Below are 25220 nucleotides of genomic sequence, written 5' to 3' on the forward strand. Positions count from 1 at the left end.
GCACTGCCTATTTTTTGATCTAGTGCATTCAGGCACTCATCTAGCCAAAGGTCAATGATCCAAATGATATATGGACTCTGTGTCTTAATGCTCTACACTCATCTTGCTACCATCCTCCTTCCCCACCAAACCCCTGCTTAAAATGACTGAGTAATGTTATTGTGGTTAACAATATCTTTAACTTTCAGGAGATGATAAAATGGTTAAACCTTGGATTTGTTATGAGTTAAGCACATGAACACTTAACCTCTATGAACACTTTACTAAGGCTACGTCCACACTACGCCCGATAATTTTGAAAACACCGGTTTCAAGTAAAGACAACAGGCATCCACACTTGTGTTTTTCAAAATATCTCTGTCCACACTAACACGGATATTTGGGCGAATCTCCTCTACTGGGCATGCGCAGGACACACAGAAAACAAGCGAAGAGGAAACGGTATACTTACTGCGCGTTTGTCCAGTTACAGAGTAGAAAAACTTCAAAGGAATTGCTCTTGGCTCTCACGCAGGAGGACTTAAAACTAAAAAAAAAACAAATACTGGAGCGTATGGAGGCAACCGACAGGGAGTTCACGGACAATATGACCCAGCTGACGACGAACATTGAAAAACTGACTAACTCTGTTGCATTAATAAAGCACCTTGTTAAATGTATAAAACATGTCTGCATCGGTGTTATCTTGTATTTCCATACAATGTTACATTAGGCTATTACACATCTATTGTCAGAGAAGTACTTGAATAAATAGGTAAACCACCTTCATACAAGCAAGGACAGAAAACAGGGCAAAGAGAGTATACTTGTTTATTCAGTAAGCTATAGGTCAAAGTATTTGGTGAGTACGTTTCTAACTCTTCTGGCTTCAGTCTCGTTGCCGTCTGTTCTGAAATTGTTAGGTTATGTGGGGGTTGCGTTCTAGAAAACAATGAAATGCCGCGCTGCGGCCATCTGTTCCGGCACGTCATGTCAGCGTTTTTAAATAGTCAAAAAAGCTTACTTTACAATTGAACTCTCACGCCGTTCACACCGACTGTGCGTTATAACAGCCGTATGGCAGTGCTTGCGCAGTACCAAGCAGAAGCAGAGAAAGCAAGCATTGTTGTTGTGGTGTTGTCACGACAGTGTTTTTAAATCTCTCCGGTTACCCCATACACACTACAATGGATATTAGGCATTTTCAGATTTATTTACTCTGGAGACTGTCTCTGAAAATCTCTGTTTTCGGGGGATGAAAACGCCGCTTTAGTGTGGACGGAGGGTCAAAACGAAGAGAAAAAGCTTCGTTTTCAAAATTATCCGGCGTAATGTGGACGTAGCCTAACTATACAAATGTCAATATAAGAAGAAGGGGTCACAAATGTAAATGTACAAAGATTAACACTCTGTAGAACCTGTTGCAGGACGAAGGAAATTTACTGTTTTTTTAAAAAATTGCATTAATACTGGATTTAAACAAGTAAAGGCAGATGGAGTGAGATGGAACCATTGGCTAAAACGGAAATACTTCACAATTTTTACAAATCAGAAAATGCTGGAAATAAAAGTGATGCATTGTCACTTTAACAACAAAGAATTCATGACCTTTCAGAGCTAGGGAAGTTTTAAGATGCAGAGGAAATGGTAGAACAAAATTGAAAGTTTGTGTTATAATGGAAGGTAGGAGACATTAATTGATAAACGAGATAATAGGGCAGGACAGAAGAGATTTCAACGAAGAAGGTTGGGATTGGGAAGTAAAAACATTTTATTAGATCTGCTGAGTACTGTTCTGTTGGCAGTTCAGCCTTGAACTCGTTTGACTGAAATATATTTTCTGCTTGATGCAATGCAAGTCCTGGAACACATGCCCTGTGGCACTGTACTTTGTAAGTCCAGTGTGTTATGTCAAACACCACACATTACCCAGCTCTCAGATGGGGAAATCTGCCTGCTGACCTTTCAGCTATATAGGCTTTGTGTAGGTACAGCAATCACATTTTTAAAAAATAGGAGAAATCAACTCCCGAATGAGATATAAGCAGAGCCTTTCATTCGACTTAATTTAGTTTGAATATTTAAATGTCCTTGGATGTGTATGTTTTGATCAGTCTTTAAACTTTAAAGATTTTACTTTAATTATTTTTGCTAGGTCCTACATGTTCTTGTGGCTGTGAGCAATTAGCCAGATCTCTCAAGTCATGTTGATAGTGTTTCATATCATGAGAGACCCCATGCTCTAACCAAAAACTGCACCCTAGATCATGCTGAAAGAAGCAGCATGCTCCAAGAACTAGCTGATCATTGGATTATCTTTCAACTTATGTAAAATAATAAAATTATATTAAAAATGTTATACTGCTTCCAAGTATAGAAATCTGAACTGAAAGTAGAAAATTATAGATGTACCATGTAACAGATGGGAATAAAACACTGCAGGATAGGTAAACACAAAATGTTGGGTCCTGCTGAAGGGTCTTGGCCTGAAATGTCAACTGTACTCTTCTCCATAGATACTGCTTGATAGCTTACAGGTGGTGTCTTTTCAGAAGTATTGGCTGGAAAGTGATTTGGGACGTCATAAAGTTGTAAATTTTTTCCCAGCAACTTGTCAAATTAATTATAGTTAACGGTGGATGTCTCATGGAAATCAGAGGATCGCATATTTTATGTAATCTTATCCTCCGCAAATTGATTTCTAACATCTTATAGATGAATTGTCCTTGAGTTATTCATTGAAAAAGATTCAATAAATTTACTAAGGAAACCACAGTAATAATTGAACAAAGTAGTACCTAATGAGTCAAAGGCATATATTTAAAATGGTGGGTCATGAACTATATGTTAAGTAAGTCAAGTTAAAGTTCAACTCCAAAATGGAGTCGATGAACTGTGGTGATGTTCAATACTTCTAAATATACCTCTCGAATTACTCTTACTGCAATCTGCAGCATGTAATTTCCCTTTAAGCAATGTGCTTTTAAAATAAGCTACAGTTTTCACTATTTTCTGAAGGACTCGGTGTAGTTAGCTCTCAGGCAAGCAGATGCAGCACCTTTAAGTAGACAAAGGCTCATTGCCATGTCTGAAAGAGAGAAAGAAGCCAGGCTGAAATGAGAGGGATGACACCACCTCTAACCAGCATCTTGTTAGCAAATGTGCAGTTGCTGGAGAGCAAAGTTGCTATATTAAAGGAAAACAAGAAATACTGTGTTCTGTATTTTACCAAGATGTGGCTTACTCAGCATATGCCAGATACAAGTGATCAGACCCAAAGGCTTCTTGGTGGACCTAACTACTGTTTCGGAAAAGGCAAAAGGTGGAGATGTATTTTTCTTGGTAATCTCTGTGGTGCTGTGGTGTGCCAGTACTGTCGTACTGTTACCTGACCTTGAACACCTAACGGTCAAATGCTGACTGTATCGAGCACCGTGAGATACTGCACGATGCCGTCACCAAACAAAAAATAGTCCACCCCAATGTATTTCAAATCATAGTCAGGATTTCAGTCAGGCTTGTTGGAAGGATCCCTGTCAAATTATTATTAACACATAATCTGTCGCATCAGAGGTCCCAACACACTAGCCCACTGTTATACTAAGACAGGGAATGCCTATTGTTGCATGCCCAGACCACATTTTCGGAAATCTGAACACTTGGCTGTCCTTCTGCCTGCATACAGGCAGAGGCTAAAGAGCAAGGCTCCAGAGATAAGGACAACAAAGAGGTGGTCGTGGAAGGCAGCGGAGCGGCTATGGGATTGCTTTGAGTCGATGGACTTTTTCAAGGATTCATCTGTGCATCCGAATTAATACATCATGGTTGTCACAGCCTTTGTTAAAAAAATAGTCGTAGACGAGTATGTCTCTACAAAACCATTCAGATATTCCCCAACCAGAAGCCCTGGATGAATCAGGAGATCTGCAATCTGCTCCAGAACCATCTTAAAGTGTGCTGACAATACTGCTGTTATAGGCCGAATCAAATGTGATGGCAAATCAATATTTAGGAGGGAGGTTGAAAATCTGGCTGAGTGGTGCCACGGAAACAATCTCTTAATGTCAGCAAGACCAAGGAGGAGATTATTGACTTCAGGAGGAGGAAAACGGAGGTCTGTGAGCTAGTCTTCATTCGTTGATCAAAGGTGGAGAGGTCAGCAACTTTAAATTCCTTGGTGTTATCATTTTGGAGGACCTGTTCTGGACCCAGCACATTACGTGCAATTACAAAGAAAGCACAGCAGCGTCTCTACTTAGGAGTTTGCAAGTACAGTATTTCTGGTTTTTTTGCACGATTTTTAATCTATTCAATATACATACACTATAATTGATTTACTTATTATTATAATTTTTATTTCATTTTTTTTCTCTTGTATGTTATGTATTGCATTGAACTGCTGCTGCTAAGTTAATAAATTTCACGTCACCTTCCGGTGAGAATAAACCTGATTCTGGTTCTGAGATTCGGCATGACATCTATAACTTTGATAACTTCTGTAGATGTGTGGTGGAGAGTATATTGACTGGCTGCATCACAGCCTGGTATAGAAACATCAATGTCCTTGTATGGAATATCCTACAAAAAATGGATACTGTCTAGTCTGTCACAGGTAAAGCCCTCCCCACCGTTGAACACACCTACACTAAACATTGTTGCAGGAAAGCAGCTTTCCCCACTACCCAGGATCTGCTGTTTTCTTGCTACTGCCATCAGCAAGAAGGTTCAGGAATAGTTACTACCACTCAACTATCAGGCTCTTGAACTAAAGGGGATAACTTCACTCAACTTCAGTTCATCATTGAAATGTTCCCACTTTTTAAGGACTCTTCATCTCATGTTCTTGATATTTGTTGCTTATATATTTATTGTTAGTTTTTCTTTTTATATTTTCAGTTTGCTGTCTTTTGCACACTGGTTACCCATTCAGTTGTGGTCTATCATTGATTCTATATTATGGTTATTGGCCTGCAAGAAAATCAATCTCATGGTTGTACTTTACATAATACACTTACTTTGAACTATAAAGTTTAGTTTACTGTCATCCAGCCGTGCACATGTATACTGCCAAACGTTCCTCTGGACCAAGGTGCACAGCACAGTACATATAACTCACACACATAACACATAAAGTAACATTACCACAAATAAATTAACAAATAATATGGTGTATTTACAACACAAGTTAAAAAGTACTGGTGCTTCATACGTGACGAGACCTTGGTGCAGGCCGGGAGTTCAGTAGTCTCACAGCCTAGAGGAAGAAACTGTTTCCCATCGTAATAGTTCTTGTCATAATGCTGTGGTGTCTTCTGCCTGATGGTAGGGTGTCAGATGAGATTGTTGGATGGATGGGTGTGATCACTGATGATGCTAAGGGCCTTGCGTACACAGTGCTCCCGATGAAGCATTATCATTAGTTAAGTAGAGTAGATAAATTTAATAATATTTGCAAGGAATAAAGTAAACATAAGTGGCTGAGTTGTGCAGTTAAATGATGATGGTGTTTGCTTTGTCTAACACTTAGTATTGAAAACACCTTTGGTATTTTCATACATGTGTATGCAAATATGGAATCTGGAAACAGATGTCAGTGATTTTATTCAAGGTGTACTTTGATGCAGTGCTCCCTCTAAGGTGAGCAAGTGTGCGTGCACACACACACACTTCTTTTTCTACTAGTGCACGAAGAAATTTAGACTGCGCACCAAAGGTTGTCACCCTCTACCTTGTTGGCATGTTAAGGATATTTCAGAATCGTACACAATCACATTTCCTTTTCCGGTTTCTGATGTAGACAGTGTTGATAATGTGGAGTTTGCAATGATTTGTCTGCAGATTTTAGAACTGACTTATTTATACTGTTTTTATTGAAGAAATTATTTACTTGCACAGCTCAAGATTTTTGCGCACACTGGTCATTACAAGCTTCAGGACACATTGCTTTGATTCTGGACTACTCCAGTGGTTGAGTGGGGAAAGGGCAATGTGCTAATCCTGGTTCAGTGCAGATGTGCTTGCTGGGAGCAGTACTATAAAAATGACGAAGTGCCAACCTAATGCAACTGTGATATAGAACCTTTCGGGTCAGAAATGGAAATAGCAGCATGTGACAGACAGCACTCAACAATCTCGTGGCCAATTGATCAGATTGAATCTTTGCAGTTCTGCAATATCAAGTTATGGATGGTGGTGGACAGTTAAACAAGTAATGGGGCAGGGCACTGAATGTGAGTACTAAAGAAAAACTAGAAAACATTCGCAGTCATGATCAGCTGGGAGTGCTTATTTGATACAGGTGTCCCCTGCTTTTCGAACGTTCGCTTTACGAAACCTCACTGTTACGGAAGACCTACATTAGTTACCTGTTTTCGCTAACAGAAGGTGTTTTCACTGTTACGAAAAAAAGGCAGCGCGCTATAAAAGCAGCATGAGAAAAAAAAGCAGCGCGCGCCCAAGCAGCTGCTCTCCCCCAGATTCGGAACGGCATTCTCGCCGGCATTGCTTAAACACGTGCCTGTGAACAGCCGTTAGCAAGATGAGTTCTATGGTATCGGAAAAGCCTAAAAGAGCTTGTGAGGGTGTTACACTTAGCGTAAAATTAGACATAATTAAGCGTTTCGATCGTGGTGAACGAAGTAAGGACAAAGTGAGTTTGGCTTTTGGAAGTTGACGAAGATGATATTGAAGCGGTTTTGGCATCCCATGACCAAGAGCTGATAGATGAAGAGCTGATGCAATTGGAAGAGGAAAGGATAACAATCGAAACCAAATGCAGTAGCAAACGGACCGAAAGTGACGTTGTCCAGGAACTGAACGTGAAGCAACTGCGTGAGATTTTCGCTGAAGTACGACTTTAATTTTGAAAGGGTACATCGGTTTAGGGCATATTTGCAGGATGGTTTGAGTCCTTACAAAGAACTGTATGATAGAAAAATGCGCGAGGCTAAGCAGTCAAGCATACTGCCGTTTTTCAAGCCTTTCACATCTGCCACAGCAGACGATGAACCGCGACCTTCGACATCGAGGCAGGCAGAGATAGACGAAGATAGCCTGCCTGCTCTCATGGAAATAGACGACGAGATGACACCCCGGTGTCCCACCACCCCAACCCCCGGGCCGTGGACAGATACCGATCCGCGAAGAATGCAGCGGTAGCCGGGACGCACCCAGCATATCTTTAAGAAAAAAGTCGAAATAAACAAGCTAATTAGTTAAGTGCTGCCTGGCACGTAAATGTCGGCCCAGATCAGAGGTGATAGCCGAGTGCGTCGCCTCTGATCTGAGCCGACATTTACGTGCCAAGTGGCACCTAATTAATTAGCTTGTTTATTTTGGCTTTTTTCTTAAAGATGTGCTGGGTGCGTCCCAGCTACCGCTGTACCCCTGCATGCTTCGCAGATTGGTATTGCTCGGCAGCCTGGCGGCGTGGGGGCCACTGCACCACCCCAACCTGCGATGACTCAGTCTTTAACACACCATCATCAGTGTGCTCGGTGCTGTCCCAATTCCGGTAAGTGATACTACATTGTACATACATTATTTCTACTTTATATCGGCTGTGTATTTTCACGCGTTATTTGGTATGATTTGGCAGCTTCATAGCTTGAAGGTTACTGGAGAGCGCTTGCACTGTGTTTTTGCTGATGGCGCTTGCGCCGTGTTTCTGCCGAGAGCGCTTGCGTGATATTTTTGCTACAGAGAACAGTTCAGGCAATGATTGTGGAAAAGTATTTCTACTTTATATAGGCTGTGTATTCATCACGTCATTCCCACTTTTGCTATATGTTACTGTTATTCTAGGTTTTATGTGTTATTTGGCATGATTTGGTAGGTTATTTTTGGGTCTGCGAACGCTCACAAATTTTTCCCATATAAATTAATGGTAATTGCTTCTTCGCTTTACGACATTCCGGCTTGCGAACCGTTTCATTGGAACGCTCTACTTTCGAATGGCGGGAGGAACCTGTAATCCATCTGTGTTTCCTCTTGAGATCTCCATCTTCACAGAAGATTGATTCACTACATGTGATACCATAAAGTGGCCAAAATTTTGGATTCAGGAAAGGCTATGAGATCAGAGAACTTCCTAGCTATTGTATTAAACTGCTCCCGAACTAACTATTCCTCTAGCTAAGTTGTTCTAATACACTAACAACATTGGTATCTTCTTCAAAAAAATGGAAAATGGCCCACATATTTCATGTTAACACAAGGCAGAACACATCAGATCCAGTTTTTGCCATCCGATCAGTCTTTTATCAATCACTGCCAGAGTAATAAAAGCTGAAGCAGATGGTATTGTCAAGCAACATGTACTCTCCATTAAGCTACTTGTCATTGCATAGTTTGTTATGCAACAGGAACACTGGGCTCCAGGCCTCATTTCAGTAGTAGATGGAGAGCATTCTGCCTGAAGATTGGTGACCAGTGGTGTTCAACAGGGATTTGTTCTGGCACCACTGCTCTTTGTGATTTTTATAAATGACTTTGATGGAGTGGAAGGATGAGTTGTAAGGTTCAGTTGACATGAAGGTTAGTGGAGTGGTGGATAGTGGGGAGTTTGCAATGGGACATTGGCAGGATGCAGAGCTGGTCTGAGAGGTAGCAGATGGAATTCATCCTGGAAAAGGGTGAAGTGGTTCATTTTGAAAGGTCACATTTGAATGCAGAGAACAGAATTAATGGTTGGATTCCTGGCAGTGTGAAGGAACAGAGGGATCTTGGGCATCACATCCAAAAATCCCTCAGAGTTGCCACAAAAGTTGACGGGATTCTTATGAATATGTATGGTATATTGGTTGACCTTCGTAAGTTGCAGGACTGAGTTCAAGAGCCATAAGGTAATGTTGAAGCTCTATAAAACCCTGTTTAGTCACTTGGAATATTGTGTACAGTTCTGGTCACCTCATCGGAAGGATGTGGAAGCTTTAGAGAGGGTGTAGAGGAGATTTACCAGGATGCTGCCTGGACTAGAGGGTAATCTTACGAAGATAGCTCAAGCGATCTGGGGTTTTTCTCTGGAGCAAAGGAGGATGAGCGGTGATTCCATAGAAGTGTACGAGATGTTAAGTGGGATAGATTGAGTGAATAGCTGGAGACTTTTACACAGGCTGGAAATGACTAACCCAAGGTGGCATAATTTAAAGATGATTGGAGAAAAATTAAAGGGGAATATCAGAGCTAAGTTCTTTGGACAGAGAGTGTGGTGCTTAGAGCACCCTGTCTGGGTTAATGGTAAAGGCAGATACATTAGGGGCATTTAAGAAACTCTTAGACAAACACATGGATGATAGAAATATGGGGGGCTTTGTAGGAGGGAAGAGTTAGATTGATTTTAGAGTAGGTTAAAGGATTGGCACAACATTATGGGCCAAAGTGTCTGTACTGTGCTGTAATGTTCTATGTTCTAAAAACAAGATATCAAGCCTTAACAACTACCACCCTGCGGCTCTGACAACTACAGTTTTCCAGAAAATCTTGACCCACTACAGAAACAGGTTTGCAGTGGATACTGGCCCTACACTTACCTGTGAATCATCTGGACAGTAAAGATTCCTACATCACACTATTGTTTATTGACTACAGCTCTGCCTTCAACACTATAACTCCAAGCAAATTCAGCACCAAGCTCTGGACCCTGGAAGACCTTCTGCAACTGGACCCTTGACCAATAGACCGCAATCAACCAGGATAGAGAGCAACACCTTCACCACAATTAATCTGAACACTAGTGCTCCCAAACCAGAAATTTGGTGTGTGCTTTTTGACCCTCACCAGTTTCATTGACGCAGCACAGAGAGCATTCTATTGGGATGCATCATTTCCTCCCACCACCCTCCCTAAAACTAATGACCAGGTTTTTTGTTTTGCTGACCTTGAGGGAAAGTTTGTTGTCATGATGCCATGTCACTAAGCTTTCTATCTCCATTTTGAACTCCGACTCACCAATTTTGGACCATGGAAAGCATCCTATCTGGATACATAAAAGTTTGATATGGCAGCTGCTCTGCATTTAACTGCAAGAAACTGCAGAGAGGTATGCACATAGCTTAAATGCGTTACGGTACCAGCTTCCCCTCCATGGACTGGACTCTGTACTCACTACCTCAGGAAAGGAGCCAGCTTACTCTTGACATTCAATGGCATTGCCATTCCTAAGCCTGCAAACCTCAATTTCCTGGATGTTACCGTTTACCAGAAACTCAGTTGGATGAATTGCCTTGGCCACCAGAGCTGATCAGAGACTGTGGATATCCTCCTGCGAATGACTTGCCTTCTGCACCTCCAGGGCTTTCCTACAAACTGAAGTACACATTGGCAGTGTGCTTCAATACTATCCTCTTGCCTGAATGAATGCGGCAACTTGTATTCATTTATAATTACAGGTGTCCCCTGCTTTTCGAACGTTCGCTTTACGAAACCTCACTTTTACGAAAGACCTACATTAGTTCCCTGTTTTCGCTAACAGAAGATGTTTACATTGTTACGAAAAAAATCAGCGGGCGATAAAAAATCAGCGTGTGAAAAAAGCAGCGCGTGCCCCATGCAGCTGCTCTCCCCTGGATTCGGAACGGCATTCCAGCTGGCATTGCTTAAACACGTGCCTGTGAGCAACCGTTTGCAAGATGAGTTCTAAGGCGTCGGACAAACCTGAAAGAGCTCATAAGGGTGTTACAGTTAGCGTAAAACTAGACATAATTAAGTGTTTTGATCGTGGTGAACGAAGTAAGGACAATGTGAGTTTGGCTTGTGGAAGCTGACGAAGATGATGTTGAAGAGGTTTTGGCATCCCATGACCAAGAACTGATAGATGAAGAGCTGATGCAATTGGAAGAGGAAAGGATAACAATTGAAACTGAATGCAGTAGGGAACTGAACGTGAAGCGACTGCGTGAGATTTTCGCTGCAATGATAAAGTACGACTTTAATTTTGAAAGGGTACGTAGGTTTAGGGGATATTTGCAGGATGGTTTGCATGCTTACAAAGAACTGTATGATAGAAAAATGCGCGAGGCTCAGCAGTCAAGCAAGGCTTCCACAGCAGACGACGAACCTCGTCCTTCGACATCGAGGCGGGCAGTCATAGGAGAAGATGAGCTGCCTGCCCTAATGGAAACAGACGACGACGAGATGACACCCCGGTGTCCCAGCACCCCAACCCCCAGGCCACGGACAGACACTGATTCACGGAGAATGCAGCAGTAGCCGGGAGGCACACAGCACATCTTTAAGAAAAAAGCTGAAGTAAACATGCTAATTAATTAGGTGCTGCCCGACACATAATTGTCGGCCCAGATCAGAGGCGATGCAATCGGCAATCCCCTCTGATCTGGGCCGACAATTATGTGCCGGGCGGCTCCTAATTAATTAGCGTGTTTATTTCGGCTTTTCTCTTAAAGATGTGCTGTGTGCCTCCCGGCTACCTCTGCACTGCTGCATGCTTTGTGGATCGGTATCGGTTCGCTGCTCAGTGGGTGGGGGCCACTGCACCACCCAAACTCCGATGACTCAGTCTAACACACCATCATCAGTGTGCTCAGCAAGCTGTCTTCCCGATTCCCGTAAGTGATACTACACTGTACGTACATTATTTCTACTTTATATCGGCTGTGTATTTTTGCGTGTTATTTGGTATGATTTGGCAGCTTCGTAGCTTAAAGGTTACTGGAGAGAGTGTTTCTGCCAACAGCGCTTGCGTGAGATTTTCTGCCGAGAGCGCTTGCGCTGTTTTTGCCAACGGCGCTTGCGTGAGATTTTCGCTACAGACAACAGTGCAGGCAATGATTGTGGAAAAGAATTCCTACTTTATATAGGCTGTGTATTTATCATATCATTCCTGCTTTTACTATATGTTACTGTTATTTTAGGTTTTATTTGTTATTTGGCATGATTTGGTAGGTTATTTTTGGGTCTGTGAATGCTCACAAAATTTTCCCATATGAATAAATGGTAATTGCTTCTTTGCTTTACGACATTCTGGCTTACGAACCGTTTCATAGGAACACTCTACCTTCGGATGGCGGGGGAAACCTGTACATCTTGGAATTATTTTTCTGTATTAAATGGTATAACATGAAGTTGTTTAGGTTCACCATGCTCTTAAAAATCCTTATCACCCCTGGAAATTGCATCTCTTTTAATTTGTTATTGCCTTTTCCTTTGCAGAAACGGGATATTTTATTAGTGATGCTGCTTTAACACAGTTCACTACAGGTTGATCTTCACTAATCCGACTACCTGTAATCCGGTTCCTTCGATAACCCAGCACTGATTATGCTTAATGTGATCCTTCTGTAATTCGGCATTTTCACTAATCCGGCACTCCTCAGGTCCCAATGGTGCCGAATTAGTGAAGGTCGACCTGTATTTGGAATTTCCAAGGGTGTTACAGATGGCGGAACAGCCAGGCCCTAAAGAAGCTGGCAGAGATCCTCAAGACTAGCAGGCAGGATGCGAGAAGCAGCCTTTCCCCAGTGGGACAAAGTCTCATCCCATTTGTTAAGGCTGGTAAGAGCATTGAATGGTCCTGCCCAAGAACTGCTTCAGGACTCTCCATAGGCAAGATGTGGAACTTGAGGTCAGATCTCGGCAGATAGCTACAATTCCCAAGGAAATCACCACATCTCTCCGCCCAGACTGAGTACTGTGATCCAAGGTTGCTAAGACAGCCCTCTTCATTGAGTTAACCATCCCATAGGAGGAAGGAGTGGAGGCTGCCCTTGAGCGGAAGAGGCTGGAGACTCAGATCTGGCAGCTGAGTGTAAGGACGCTGGCAGGAGGACCATCATCTACCCTGTGGGGTAGGATTCTGGGGCTTTGTTGGCTCATTGACGACAAGGTTACTCCATGATAGGCCAGTGACTGGAGCAAGGCTTGGGGTCCATCAGGGAGTTGGTTGAAGTGGCAGAAAAGAGCAGCTTTTGGCTGTGGCTGAGGAGGAAGGACAGAAATTGGGACCAACTAACCCCGTTGGAATCTGTGGGAGGTGGATGGCATGGAGACAAAGGCAAGAAACAACATCTTTCTGTAAATTTGACTGGTAATATATGATAGTGCTTGTTGGACAGTTCTTTGCTGCTTATCTCTTTTGTTCTTTTAACTGTCTGTTCTTCCATTTTTTAAATATTATTTTGCATTTTAGCCTCTGTAATTTTTGTTTCTGCTTGTGTTTTACAATTTCTGGCTGTTGGTTCTGGTTTTAGAGTTCACTTTTTTTTAACCACATCCTTTTCCCTGCTTCATATCACCACAGATTGAGTGTATTCAGTAAAGTCAAACTAGTGTAGTGTGTGATTGTTCCCATTGAAGTGGTTCATTTTGCTCTGTTAATTTAACTGGTGAGGATTTTAAGGTTCTGTGAACCATTGAGACAATGAGAATGAGTCTGGAAACAGAATTTTAGTAGATTTGGTTGTTGGTTTGCTTCAAGAAATTGAGATTTCTCCTGGCTAGTTCTTTAGTACCTCACATCTGACATACTGTTCAGTTTGTCTACAATTTCAAATGCAGTACACTTAGTGTACCTTGTTGAAAGAAAGAATATATGATTATGCATGCAGACTTTCAGATTTGTTGAAACTTAATCTTTGTTTTTGTATCTTTATATTTGAGTTAAATATCTGATTCTGTCACTGATATGTTAAAGTATCTAGAAATATAAAATTGCTTAATAGTTAACTTCAGATCTACCCCTCCAAGTGTTTATTCAGATTTCCTATGGTAATATTAAAGCAGCAGTTGTGCAAACAAGCACAAGTATGTTTTCAAGTCGTGGATATTCCGGTTAAACTCACGGAACATGTGTACTTCTTGAAGATTTAAAAGAGCATAAATTAATGCTTACTAAACCACATCCTGGATTGATTGATGTCAAATGACTTAGATTTATAGCCATGGATGATCCAAATTTGTAGCACTTGTGCCATAATTATGGTGTGGGTCTGAGAGAGTTGCAGTCACAATTTAATACATTTAGTGTTCCTTTGGGACTGTTTATAACTCATCATGTGAAATGGTCTTCTTTTTAATTCATGTTTTGGAGTCTTGGCATTCCTAAACAAGGTAGTCATTTATAGCCCATCCATAGCATGCTTATTACTGGTACTGGTGCAGTTAAGTGGTTTAGCCATTTCAGCTGGCACTTAAGATTTACATTGGTAAATATGGTATAATTTAAAGGACAGGCCAGATAAAAATGGAAAATTCATTGAATGAATCAAATGGGTTTAAGCAATAATTTGCAAACTTGCAAGGTTTATTTTGATTTATCAATACTAATGACTATTTCTTCTAAATTGAAGATTATTATCTAAAGTTAAATTCAACAATTACTATGGTGGGGTTTGGACTCTAGTTTCTGGATCAACAATCCTGGTTTTTGGATTGCTAAATCTTATTACTAATAAAGCCAATGAACATCTGAACTCAGCAATTAGTCTAGCTTAAAATGCTGTACTCAGTCACATCACCACTTTCAAGTATAGAATTTCACAACTTCATTACTAGCCACTTTAGAACTGATATTGAAGTTATTAAAATCACTATCAGGTTTAGTATCACTGGCATATGTTGGGAAATCTGTTAACTTTGCGGCAGCAGTACAATGCAATACACGATAATAGAGAAAAGTAAACTAATTTACAGTGAGTATATGTTAAATAGTTAAATAAGTAGTGTAAAAAAAAAGATAAGAAGAGCAGTAAGGTAGTATGCATGGGTTCAATGTCCATTCAGAAATCAGATGGCAGAGGGAAATAAATCACTGGGTAGTAGAGGTCCTTCATGATGGACGCCACCTCTCTGAGGCACTGCTCCTGGAAGATGATGCTCTGGCACTGCTCTGGATACTACAGATGGAGTTTGCTAATTTTACAATTCTCTGCAGCTTACTTCGATCTTGTGCAGTTGCTTCCCCTTCCCCATACCAAACAGCAGTGCAGCCAATTAGAATACTCTCCATGGTACATCTGTCAAAGTTGGAGCATTTTTGGTGACATAGAAAATCTCCTCAAACTCCTCATGGAATATAGTTGCTGACTTGCCTTCTTTATAGCTGCATTGGTATGTTGGATCCAGGTTAGGTCCTCAGAGACATTGACACCCAGGAACTTGAAATTGCTCACTCTATCCACCTCTGATCCCTCAATGAGGACTGGTGTGTGTTCCCTCATCTTACGCTTTCTGAAGTCCACAATCAGTTCTTTGGTCTTCCTGGCGTTGAGTGCAAGGTTATTCCTGCGGCACCACTCAACTAGCTAGTCTATTTCGCTCCTGTACGCCCTCTCATCACCATCTGAGGTTCTGCCAACAATGGTTATATTGTCAGCATATTTCTAGATGACATTTGAGTTGTGCCATGCCACACAGTCATGGATGTAGAGAGAGTAGAACAACGAGGTGTGTCAGTGTTGATTGTCAGCAAGATGGAGATCCTCACCGATTGTGGTCTTCTGGTTAAGAATGCCAATATCCAATTGCTGAAGGAAGTACAGAGGCCCAAGTTCCGGAGCTTTTCGTTCAAAATTGTAGGAATGATCGTGTTAAGCGTGGAGCTGTAGTCAGTAAACAGCATTGTGACATTGGTATTTGTATTTGTGTAAATTGAAGACAGCTGAAAAAATAGCTTTAAGGAAATAACATTTGATGTTTATTTGGAGTAGAGATATTGACTTTTTAGCTTTTACTCACTATGTTCTTTTTTTGTAAACTTTTATTACACCATCTATTTAATCCCAATTTTAGGTCATTATCTCCACACTAATTATACATTTTAGTGAACATTGCTTCTTTCAAAGATTCGGGATATCTAGTGATAAAACCATTGTAGACTTGTATTGAACAGTATAAGAACAAATCATATTATTAGTTATGAATTTAAGCAAGTTCTGGGCTTTTGTAAGAAATCATATCCTTGGAAGAAGAAAATTAAACAGGGTACCAGGTAATGAGATACCTGACTTACGGAAATTTGACTTTACCCAATTCTCCCTTAATTTTTTTTTACAAACTTTTCAAGATGCTAACAATAATAAAATGCTTTGTGGCATTCGTTCACAACCGGATATGGTATATTTACTGTTAGTCTGTGTTTGGATGAATATTCCATGAAATGAAAGAATTATGGAAAATATTTGCAGAGGTTTGCAATATGGTTAGCTATAGAAAACAATTGTGTCTAAATTAGAGAGAAATCAGCTTACAAACAGCTCACAAGAATTAAACCTGGTATATAACCGAGACTGCCTGTAATTTTAAATGATTGTATAATCTTGAGATTGTGCTTTAGAAAAAGTACTTTGTAATCATTTAACGAATTGTCAATAATTAAAACTAGAGGTAGTCATCCTTATTGGTTATAACATTCAACACAACTGGAAAAAAACACGGAAGCAAATTTGCATAGCAGTAGGTGAAGGGAAAGAATGAAGGGAGTAAAGCAAGAGTTGAGTATCACTCCTTCCTCTGATTCTGGGGATGGTAAAACTTGAGTGTTGTATCTAGATTGATATTACAGTGTGTCCTGGAATTACTGCACCAGGCTACCTACTGAGACGTAAAACTGAAATCTTTAATCTCGTTGGTGAATGTATTCTATCCAGCACTGCTATTTTTGATTAATTCAGGGAGTTCTTCATGGTCCTCTGGCTAATATTGCTTTTAACCAGCCTCACTTACTCTGTCATTACCACTTTTACCGTTTTGAGGTCTTGTGATGTGTTAGATCTCTTAAACGTGAACAAATTCCAGAAGTACTTTATTTGTTAGAAATTACTTCAGAATGTAGGTAGAACTGCTGGATATTAATGGTGAACTTTGTATTCCATGATGTAAGTATTTTGTTTTAGGGGAAAAAATAAACACGTGTATGTAAATGCATATAAATTATATCCCCCTGAAGTTATTTAGGGAATAAAGTAATTTGTATGCCCTTTTCCAGAATATTTTTCCACTCAGTTTTAGCTATTTGTTTCTCCCCATCTTCTGCTATAGAAAGAATAACTGACAAGTTTATATATTAGTGTGCCACTGAGCAGGACTATTTTTCCCAGTCTACTGGGCCTAATTAAATTAATGTGTGTATTTGATCCTTGTGGGACAATTACAAAAGCTGTAACTTATTTCAGTTTTGAACAAGAATCTTCTGCAGCCCAGTGATTCAAGAGAAATGGAGAGAAAATTGAGAGTGTGGATGCCCTAAAGCAGAGAAGAAATATTAAGTATTAATAATAATTTACCATACAATTTTATAGATTTTTTTACTTTACAGCAACCCCCATTGAATATTGCAAAAGCCAAAGCTAAATTTAAGTGTGCTTACAGAATCTCGCCTAGCTGTGGTTAATGTGAAACTTCCATATAAAAAATATAGTATATATAAATATAATATGAAGAAATGTGAATATCAAATGACCTACTTAAAAGTAGTTTTCTAAGGTTTCAGTTAATTCCATTGGTGCTTAAATAAAATGCCTTGTTCTTTTGCAGGTTGCACAGAGCATTGAAGATCACCATCAAGAAGTGATAGCCTTCTGCAGAGAGAATGGTTTCCACGGTCTGCTTGCTTATGACTCGGATTATGCATTGTGTAACATCCAATACTATTTCAGCGCCCATGCCCTTAAACTGAGCCGGAATGGCAAAAGCCTCACTACCAGCCAATACCTGATGCATGAAGTTGCCAAGCAACTGGATCTGAATCCTAGTCGCTTTGTTATCTTTGCTGCATTGTTAGGTGAGTGAATATACAAAGAAATAGTTTCTTGTCTGTGATTTTAGAATATTATTGTTCATTTAAAAGTTGCAGTGTAAGAATTTATTTTTCTATATCGAATGTTTTACAGCTTTGAAATGCTTTAAGAGTTTAAAAAAATCTCGTCTTCTAAGTGTTTCTTTTACTTGGGTTGTTTGCCATTCAATATTTATTCAATTTGTTGTTTCAGTACCATTTCTTGGCTACTGTGTGGGAGCAACCTAACCTGATTTGAGCAAGAATAGTAACATGGTCTTACTCAGTATAAAGAAATTTAAACTTTCACAGTCTAGATCAGAAATTCTCCCTCTCTATAGAACTATTATGATATAACAGGCGTTACTGAGATAATCAACAACAGCTATCCTGGTGATTAGGAGCAGGATCGAAATATTCCGACTTCTTAAAGTGTACAGAAAAGATAGGAAAATTAATGAGAAATGAAGTCGTAACAGGAAGGTGAAATCACTTCCATGAAGAGATGGGGTATAGCAAGTCATTGAGGACTTTTATTAGGATAATTAAGACATAAAAATGGTGTGTGTTGTGTTGATCTCCTATGCTAACACTTTAAAATGACAGAATGCACAAATGCAGAGATTATAAGTAAGTTGGTAGCATAGGGCACAGCTGCAAGCTTATACAGGTCATACTTCTACAATGGGCACTTGGACTTGGCATACCTAAAGTTGAGTTGTTGCTGCCATTTGCTACTATAAATAGAATTTTTAAATGATCAGATGTGGTTTACTTTATTGTTTTTAGAAATAGTGTTAATGATAGAAAAGTTATCAATGGTTGATTTTGCCTTTGGTCTTCCTGACTTGTGTTATTTTGTATATGTTGGAATCTAAAGCTTCTCATTTATAGTCAACATTTCTGCCCATATGCTTTGAAAATCATTTTAAGTAGAAGTACTGGTGCCTGCTGAAGGAATACGTTTCTCTTGGGACAGGTTTGAGCAATTTGGAACAGCTGTTTTCCTGGGTGAAATTGCCAAACTCTAAAGCTAACTTCTAGGCTAACTATATCTTGTGGTGTAGCCTTGAGAATTAAGAAAACGTTGGGGTTTTTAAAGCTCAGGGTGGCTCCAACATGATACATAAACACTTGGGAGCTGGCAAAGATATATTTTAATACTGAAGTCAAGTGTGTGTCTGTATTTTTGCAGGAGACTGCTAATGGTTAATGAGCCTGCCAGCTTTTAATAGTTTGAGAGGAGAAATAAGCACATTACTGAGAATAGGAACAGTTATTGCGCATTTATAATAAACAGGCGGCCAAGAACATTGATTGTTAGTGTTCACTTTCCTGGATAAAGAGCAGGATATTTGGTTTTACACAGCTAATAGGCTCTGGGATTTTATGTGACTAAATTTTAGTAGTTGTCCTGCAGCAGGGTTGGTGCACAAGCTTCGGCTGTAGAAGCCTTTGCCTTAGTGTCTCTTAAAAGTATATTCCAGAAGGGAAGAAAAATAATGCATTTTGGTTTAGCATTTGGGATATTCAATGGATGCAGTGAAGAAGTATGTATATTATGTATATATTGGACACCTAACTGTTCTACATTACTTATTACTAAGATAGAGGAGAACCCAAAGTACACAAGTTCAGATGACTTATAAAGCTGCATTGTTGTTGTACGTGTTTTTTTTTATCACTAGCGCCCACCTAGAACAAGATTTTCACTAACCAGACCTTTCTTGGAGGAGCATTGTACCACATATGAGGCCCAAACTAACTGTAAATAGACACAGTGTCAAGTGAAATGACATTTGATAGACTGTGTTTAAATGTGTAAATGAATAGTAGAGATGGCCAGTTCTTGCTTTGTAAGGTCGCATGATGGCGGTGTTTTGATACTGTACCTTTTCTAAGAAGATACTAAAGATCATACTGAAAACTTATCAGGCGTCACTAGTTAAAGTATCATCTTCATGGAGGAGTTGTGCTTTAGCAACCACCATAACATTAGTTGTATGTTTTACTATTTGATATTGAAAGGATGGATGTTGAATCTGAGGTGACAATTGTGTAATATTGTCAGTCATATGCTGAATTGGTGGGCTATACGCACAAAATGCCTGAGGAACTCGGCAACCTCAGCGGCATCTATGGAGGGAAATTGATGATTTGGGCAGAGTCCTTTCATTAGAACCAACAGGAGGGTGAGGAGCACAAGCTGGCAGGTGATAGATGAGGTACGGTAAGGTGGGAGGGTACGTGGGTGGGGGAGAGGGGGTGAAAGGGAATGATGTGAGAAATTGGGAGGTAATAGCTGGAAGGAAGGATTTCCAAAATCAGTAGAATCTCTCCTATCTCTGCTGAATAGGTGTAAACTTTAACACTGAACTGAGGAAACTCAGTGAAGCAGAACCAGTACAATTAATTTGATAGCAGACTTGATGGCACTTTTTAGGTAAAGGTATTAAGGGGAATGGATATGATTTAATTAAATTCATTGGCACAATAACCAGTGTGCGAGAGGCTGTGTAATTGCCATCCCAATCCCACCACCTCCAATTATTCTTAGCAGAGGTGTCCTATTGGCTTTGAAAGACAGAACAAAATGTTGGTGACTTTTCTTTTATAACAAAGTGTATTTTATGAACCATTTGAGAGTGTTGAAGTACTGCACCATGATTGAGTAGTCGTTTACAGTGGATTCTGTTTAACTGGGCTGTTAGTTAATCAGGCAGCACTTGTTTGAGACACCTCTTAAAGAACGAAAACTGAGAAAATAGCTTGGTTTCTTTTTGTTTATTTAGGATACTGTGCCACCTAATTGGGACAGAAGATTGTTGCTGAACAGTTCCTAACTAGCGTCAGACATACATACTTGTATGGCTGTTAGATATTACACTGTGCTTAGAGCTAACGGTTTTTAAATAGCGTCAGTTGCATGTGTTGGTGTTCAAAAACCAGTGATATTTGTCACAGATAGTTGGTGAGAAATAGGCAGTAAGACAATTCAGAATTGTCTTACTCTTTGCAGTTTCAAGTATTCAGGCTTGGAGATGCCAGAAACGGCTGGGAGTGAAAATGAAACAATTTCACTACTTCAACAAGTTAGGAACTATGAAAGAAGATATCAACAATCATCTTGAAAGTTACCATGAAAATGAAGATTTGGAGGATGCAGTTGTCAGAAGCATTGTTTGAAGGCAGTCCATAACCTGCACTAGCTGTCTGTGCTGATTTTGTTCATTTACAGTCAATCAAAAGAACACAGCAGTGTAAACTCAATGAATTCCTCTGTCGATAATTATTAGGAAACAATACCAAGTTTTCTTGTACTCTAGTAGTACTGGTAGTGTTCTAATTTGTTCTGTATTTAATTTAAATGCTTAATTTGTTACTTAAATGGTAGGTTGTCTTTTTATACTTTTATAACTATTTCCTTGAAACTTCAGTTAATTGGAGCTGCCGCATAATTAAGCCAAAATGTACTGGGCCAGATGTATCCCAATTACGAGAATCCACTGTATTTGATTTCTAAACAACCAAGAATTGACATCCAATACCTGTATAAAATTGATGCTTATGTTTATGACTGGTTGGAGTGGGCTTCTCTACCCAAAAAAGCTTTATGAGCAATTTAGTGGTGTATATTAAATATGTCAATAAAAACACAGGGAGAGAGGAGAATGTAGTTATAGGTGGGAAGAGCATGGTCAGGGGACTAGACACAGTTCTCTGTCACAAGGATCAAGAGTCCCTGAATGCTGCGTTGCTCTGGTAACCGGGTTCAGTGCATGTCATCTGACTTTGGAGTGGGGGTGGGGTGGGCAGGGGAAGATCCAGTTGTCATAGTCCTTGTGGATAACCAGTGACATAGAAAGAACAAGGGAAGACATTCTACTGAGGGAATTTAAGAAGCTAGGGATTAAATTAAAAAGTAGAACCAAAAAGGTAATAATCTCTGGTTTGCTGCCTGAGTCACATGAAAGTTGGCACAGGGTTAATGAGATCAGAGTTAAATGTGTAGCTCAAAGATTAGTGTGGGAGAAGTGGGTCTAAATTCATAGGACATTGGCACTAATTATTGGCGAAGAAGGAAGCTGTTCTGATGGAACAATCTCCTCCAGAATGATGCTGGGAGCATGGTCCTGGTGAAGTGCATTACTCAGCCTGTGGATAGGGCTAAATAATAAGAGTGTGATTTCAACAGCTTAGAAAAGTATGGATAAAGTAAAAGGGAAGGAGAGTCTAGGAGAGTTTACTGGAATCTCCAGAATATAAATAAGACAGAAAGTTTAGAAAGGGATAAGAATTTCATTTCAATCAACATTAAGACAAAATTAAGAAGAAGAGTAGTGATGAATATATAGTTAGTAGAAAGAGAGGTGGAGGAGCAGGTAGTGTTGAGGAAGCTGAGAGTCTTCAGGAACTTGGATAGATTAGGAAGGTAACTGCAATGTTAACATTCATTTCTAGAGGACTAGAATATAAAAGCAAGGATGTAATGCTGTGGCTTTATAAGGCATTGGTCTGACCACATTTGAAATATTGTGAACTCAAGAAATTCTGCAGATGTTGGAAATCCAGAGCAACGCACGCAAAATGCTGGAGGAATTTAGTAGGCAGGCAGCATCTATATAAGTGAATAAACAGTTCACATTTCAGGCTGAGGCCCTCCGTCAGGACTGGAAAGGAAAGCCGGAATAAGAATGTGGGGAAGGGGAGGAGTACAAGGTGATAGGTGAAGGCAGGTGGGAAGGGAGGGTGGATGAAGTAAGCAAAAGGTGACAGGTGGAAAAGGTAAAGGGCTGGAGAAGAAGAAATCTGATAGGAGAGGAGGATGGACCATGGGAGAAAGGGAAGGAGGAGGCACCTCAGGGGGAGGTGGTAGGCAGATGAGTAGAAAAGAGGTTAAAGAGGGGGCAGGGTGAGGCATTGAAGAAGAGGGGAGGGGGTAGATTACCAGAGGTTTGAGAAATCGATGCTTATGCCATCAGGTTGGAGGCAACCCCGATGGAATACGGAATATCAGGTATTGCTCCTCTAACCCGAGAGTGGCCTCATAGTAGCAGTAGAGGAGGCCATTGGTCAATGTGTCAGGATGGGAATGGTGATTGGAATTAAAGTGGATGAGCACTGGCAAATCCTGCTTTTTGCAGATGGAGCAAAAGGGCTCAATGAAGCAGTCCCCCAATCTACATCGGGTCTCACCGATGTGGAGGAGGCCACTGCAGGAGCACCGGATACAGTAGATGACCCCAATAGACTTGCGGGTGACGTTTTGTCTCACCTGAAAGGACTGCTTGAGGCCTGAATGGAAGTGAGAGAGGAGGTGAATGGGCAGATGTGGCACTTTTTCTGCTTGTAGGTCTAAGAGCCAGAAGGGAACTTAGTGGAGAGGGGTGAATCAGATAAGGGAATGACAGAAGGAGCGATCCTAGTGAAAAGCGGAGAGTGCAGGAGGAGATAAAGGTGTGTTTGGTAGCAGGGTTCTGTGGAGTATTATGAACCGTTTCGGGCCCCATATTTAAAGAAGGATGCACTGGCTTTGGAGAGGGTCCAGAGAATGATCCTATGAATGAAAGGGTTAATGGATGAGGAGTATTTGAGGGCATTGTGCTTATGTGCACTGCAGTTTAGAAGAATGAGAGGGGATCCCAATGAAGCTTACAGAATATTGAAAGGCCTGGACAGAGTGTGGACAATGAGGATATTTTTGATACTGGGCAAGTCTGTGACCAGAAGGTACACAGACTCAGAAGGACGTCTCTTTCGAGCAGAGATAAGGAGTAATTTCTTTAGCTAGAGGTTGGTGAATCTATGGAATTTATTGTCACAGACAGCTGTAGGGACCAAGTCACTGGGTATATTTGAAGTGGAGGTTGATGGGTTTTTGATTTGTAAGGGTCCCAAAGGTTACAGAGAGAAGGCAGGAGAAGTTCAAGTTTAATTGTCATTCAACCTTACGTGAATACAGCAAAACGAAACAGTGTTACTCTGGGACCAAGTTACAACACACAGTACCAACAGTCACACACAGTACCAACAGTCACACACAGCACAAGGTTCATATAAGATAGCAAACACGTATATCAGGAAAATACAGTCCCACGAAAAAAAGTTCAAAACCCTGAGTCCATGAAAGTTGCAGAAATATGCAGTTGACCACAATGCAGCTTGTCTTCTGCCAAGCGAACAGTGGGGGCCAACACCAACTCTGGCTTGAATGCCATGCCACACTGGCTCTGGTGGAGCGTATTGACCCCGATGCTTCTCTCCTGGAAAGTTGTAAACAGGCAACACCAGGGCTTGAGGCCTCGTCCTTGTTATGACAAAGCTTCCCCCACCATCTGCCAATAAATCAGTGAATCAAGTTTGCAGCATACATCTTTAACAGTGTGCAACTGGTTCTTGTGATCACAAGAGAAGTGACTAAGGCGATCTCTCACTGTTAGACTGCACACCTCCTTCACACACTGACTCCTCCGATGCCTCTCTGACTCGGGCAGCAGCGCGATCTGCACCATCTAGCTCCTTCAGTTTCTCTGCCATCAAGCAACTTACTGATGGGGTAGATCCACAGTACTTTTAAGTTCATAATGTCCAGCTGGGTCTTGTGATCATAAAAAAATACATTTAAAAAGGACAATAACACCTTTGGTTGACCCCAAAGAAGCCGCTGCGATTGAACGTGCCACCATCTTACAAGAAGTACCGGGATGCAGTTGAGAAAGAAAATAAAGCTGCCATGATGAAATGGCAGATCAGACTCGATGGACCAAATGGCCTAATTTGCTCCTGTGACTTATGATCCTAATTAACATTCAACAACAAAAAGAACAATAATTCTTTGAATAATAGTAGCACAGCCAAACGGAAGAAACTTACGTAAGCTGTCATTGAATTGTTTCCAAATTTTATTTCAGTGAGAGTAGAGACAAGGCTATCTTTTTTTTTGGCTGGCCAATGCACTCACTCATTTAGCTGAGATTGCTTTATTTGTTCCCAGCATTCCCGTTTGGTTGCGGCAACAGTTGCAGAGCTTTGATTCGATTTGTTGGTTGTAAAGGTGCTAAGCTGCTTTGAATGTTCAACGTGTTTGTGCTCTACTACGTTGCTGAAAGAGTTGAGATCTTTGATCATTATTAGTATGGTATGTCATGAGAGTACAGATTGTAACAGTATACAGTTCCGCTGTTGGCCTAGAGATCCTCTTGGATGCCTTAAGTTTCAGTTGTTTTTGTATCTTTTGCTTGTGTAAAGGAAATGATGGTCTCCAAGAAGACCGTCACACTCGTTGGTGTTGTCAATGCTATCTACGATCTGGTGGTTGTTGAGGATGAAGTTATTCATATATAACTTTAATTGACACTACTTTTAAGAATCATGTGAGTTCATTTCACTGATCTGCTGTATTGTGTGGAACTTGCCAAAGAGCCTGTCTACAGAATGGCATGGAACAGTACTGCACAGGAAAAGGTTCTTTGACCCAGGATGTCTATACTGATGCAGTCTGACTTCCAAAGTC

At 40.5% G+C, this 25220-nt stretch overlaps 1 protein-coding gene across 3 annotated transcripts in view; it reads left to right on the plus strand.

The window, feature by feature from the left end:
* Nucleotides 1–25220, plus strand: part of LOC134356884 (constitutive coactivator of PPAR-gamma-like protein 1 homolog) — a 138948-nt gene that overhangs the window by 7470 nt on the left and 106258 nt on the right. For all 3 annotated transcript variants that reach the window (XR_010020454.1, XM_063068124.1, XM_063068123.1), the window contains exon 2: nt 17467–17713. Coding sequence is in view for 2 of the 3 variants with exons in the window: in XM_063068124.1 (XP_062924194.1) it covers nt 17467–17713 (247 nt within the window). In the remaining variant the exon portion in view is untranslated. The remainder of the gene's footprint in view (nt 1–17466; nt 17714–25220) is intronic.

The sequence above is a fragment of the Mobula hypostoma genome, chromosome 15 (assembly GCF_963921235.1).
Source record: "Mobula hypostoma chromosome 15, sMobHyp1.1, whole genome shotgun sequence".
Lineage (NCBI taxonomy): Eukaryota > Metazoa > Chordata > Chondrichthyes > Myliobatiformes > Myliobatidae > Mobula > Mobula hypostoma.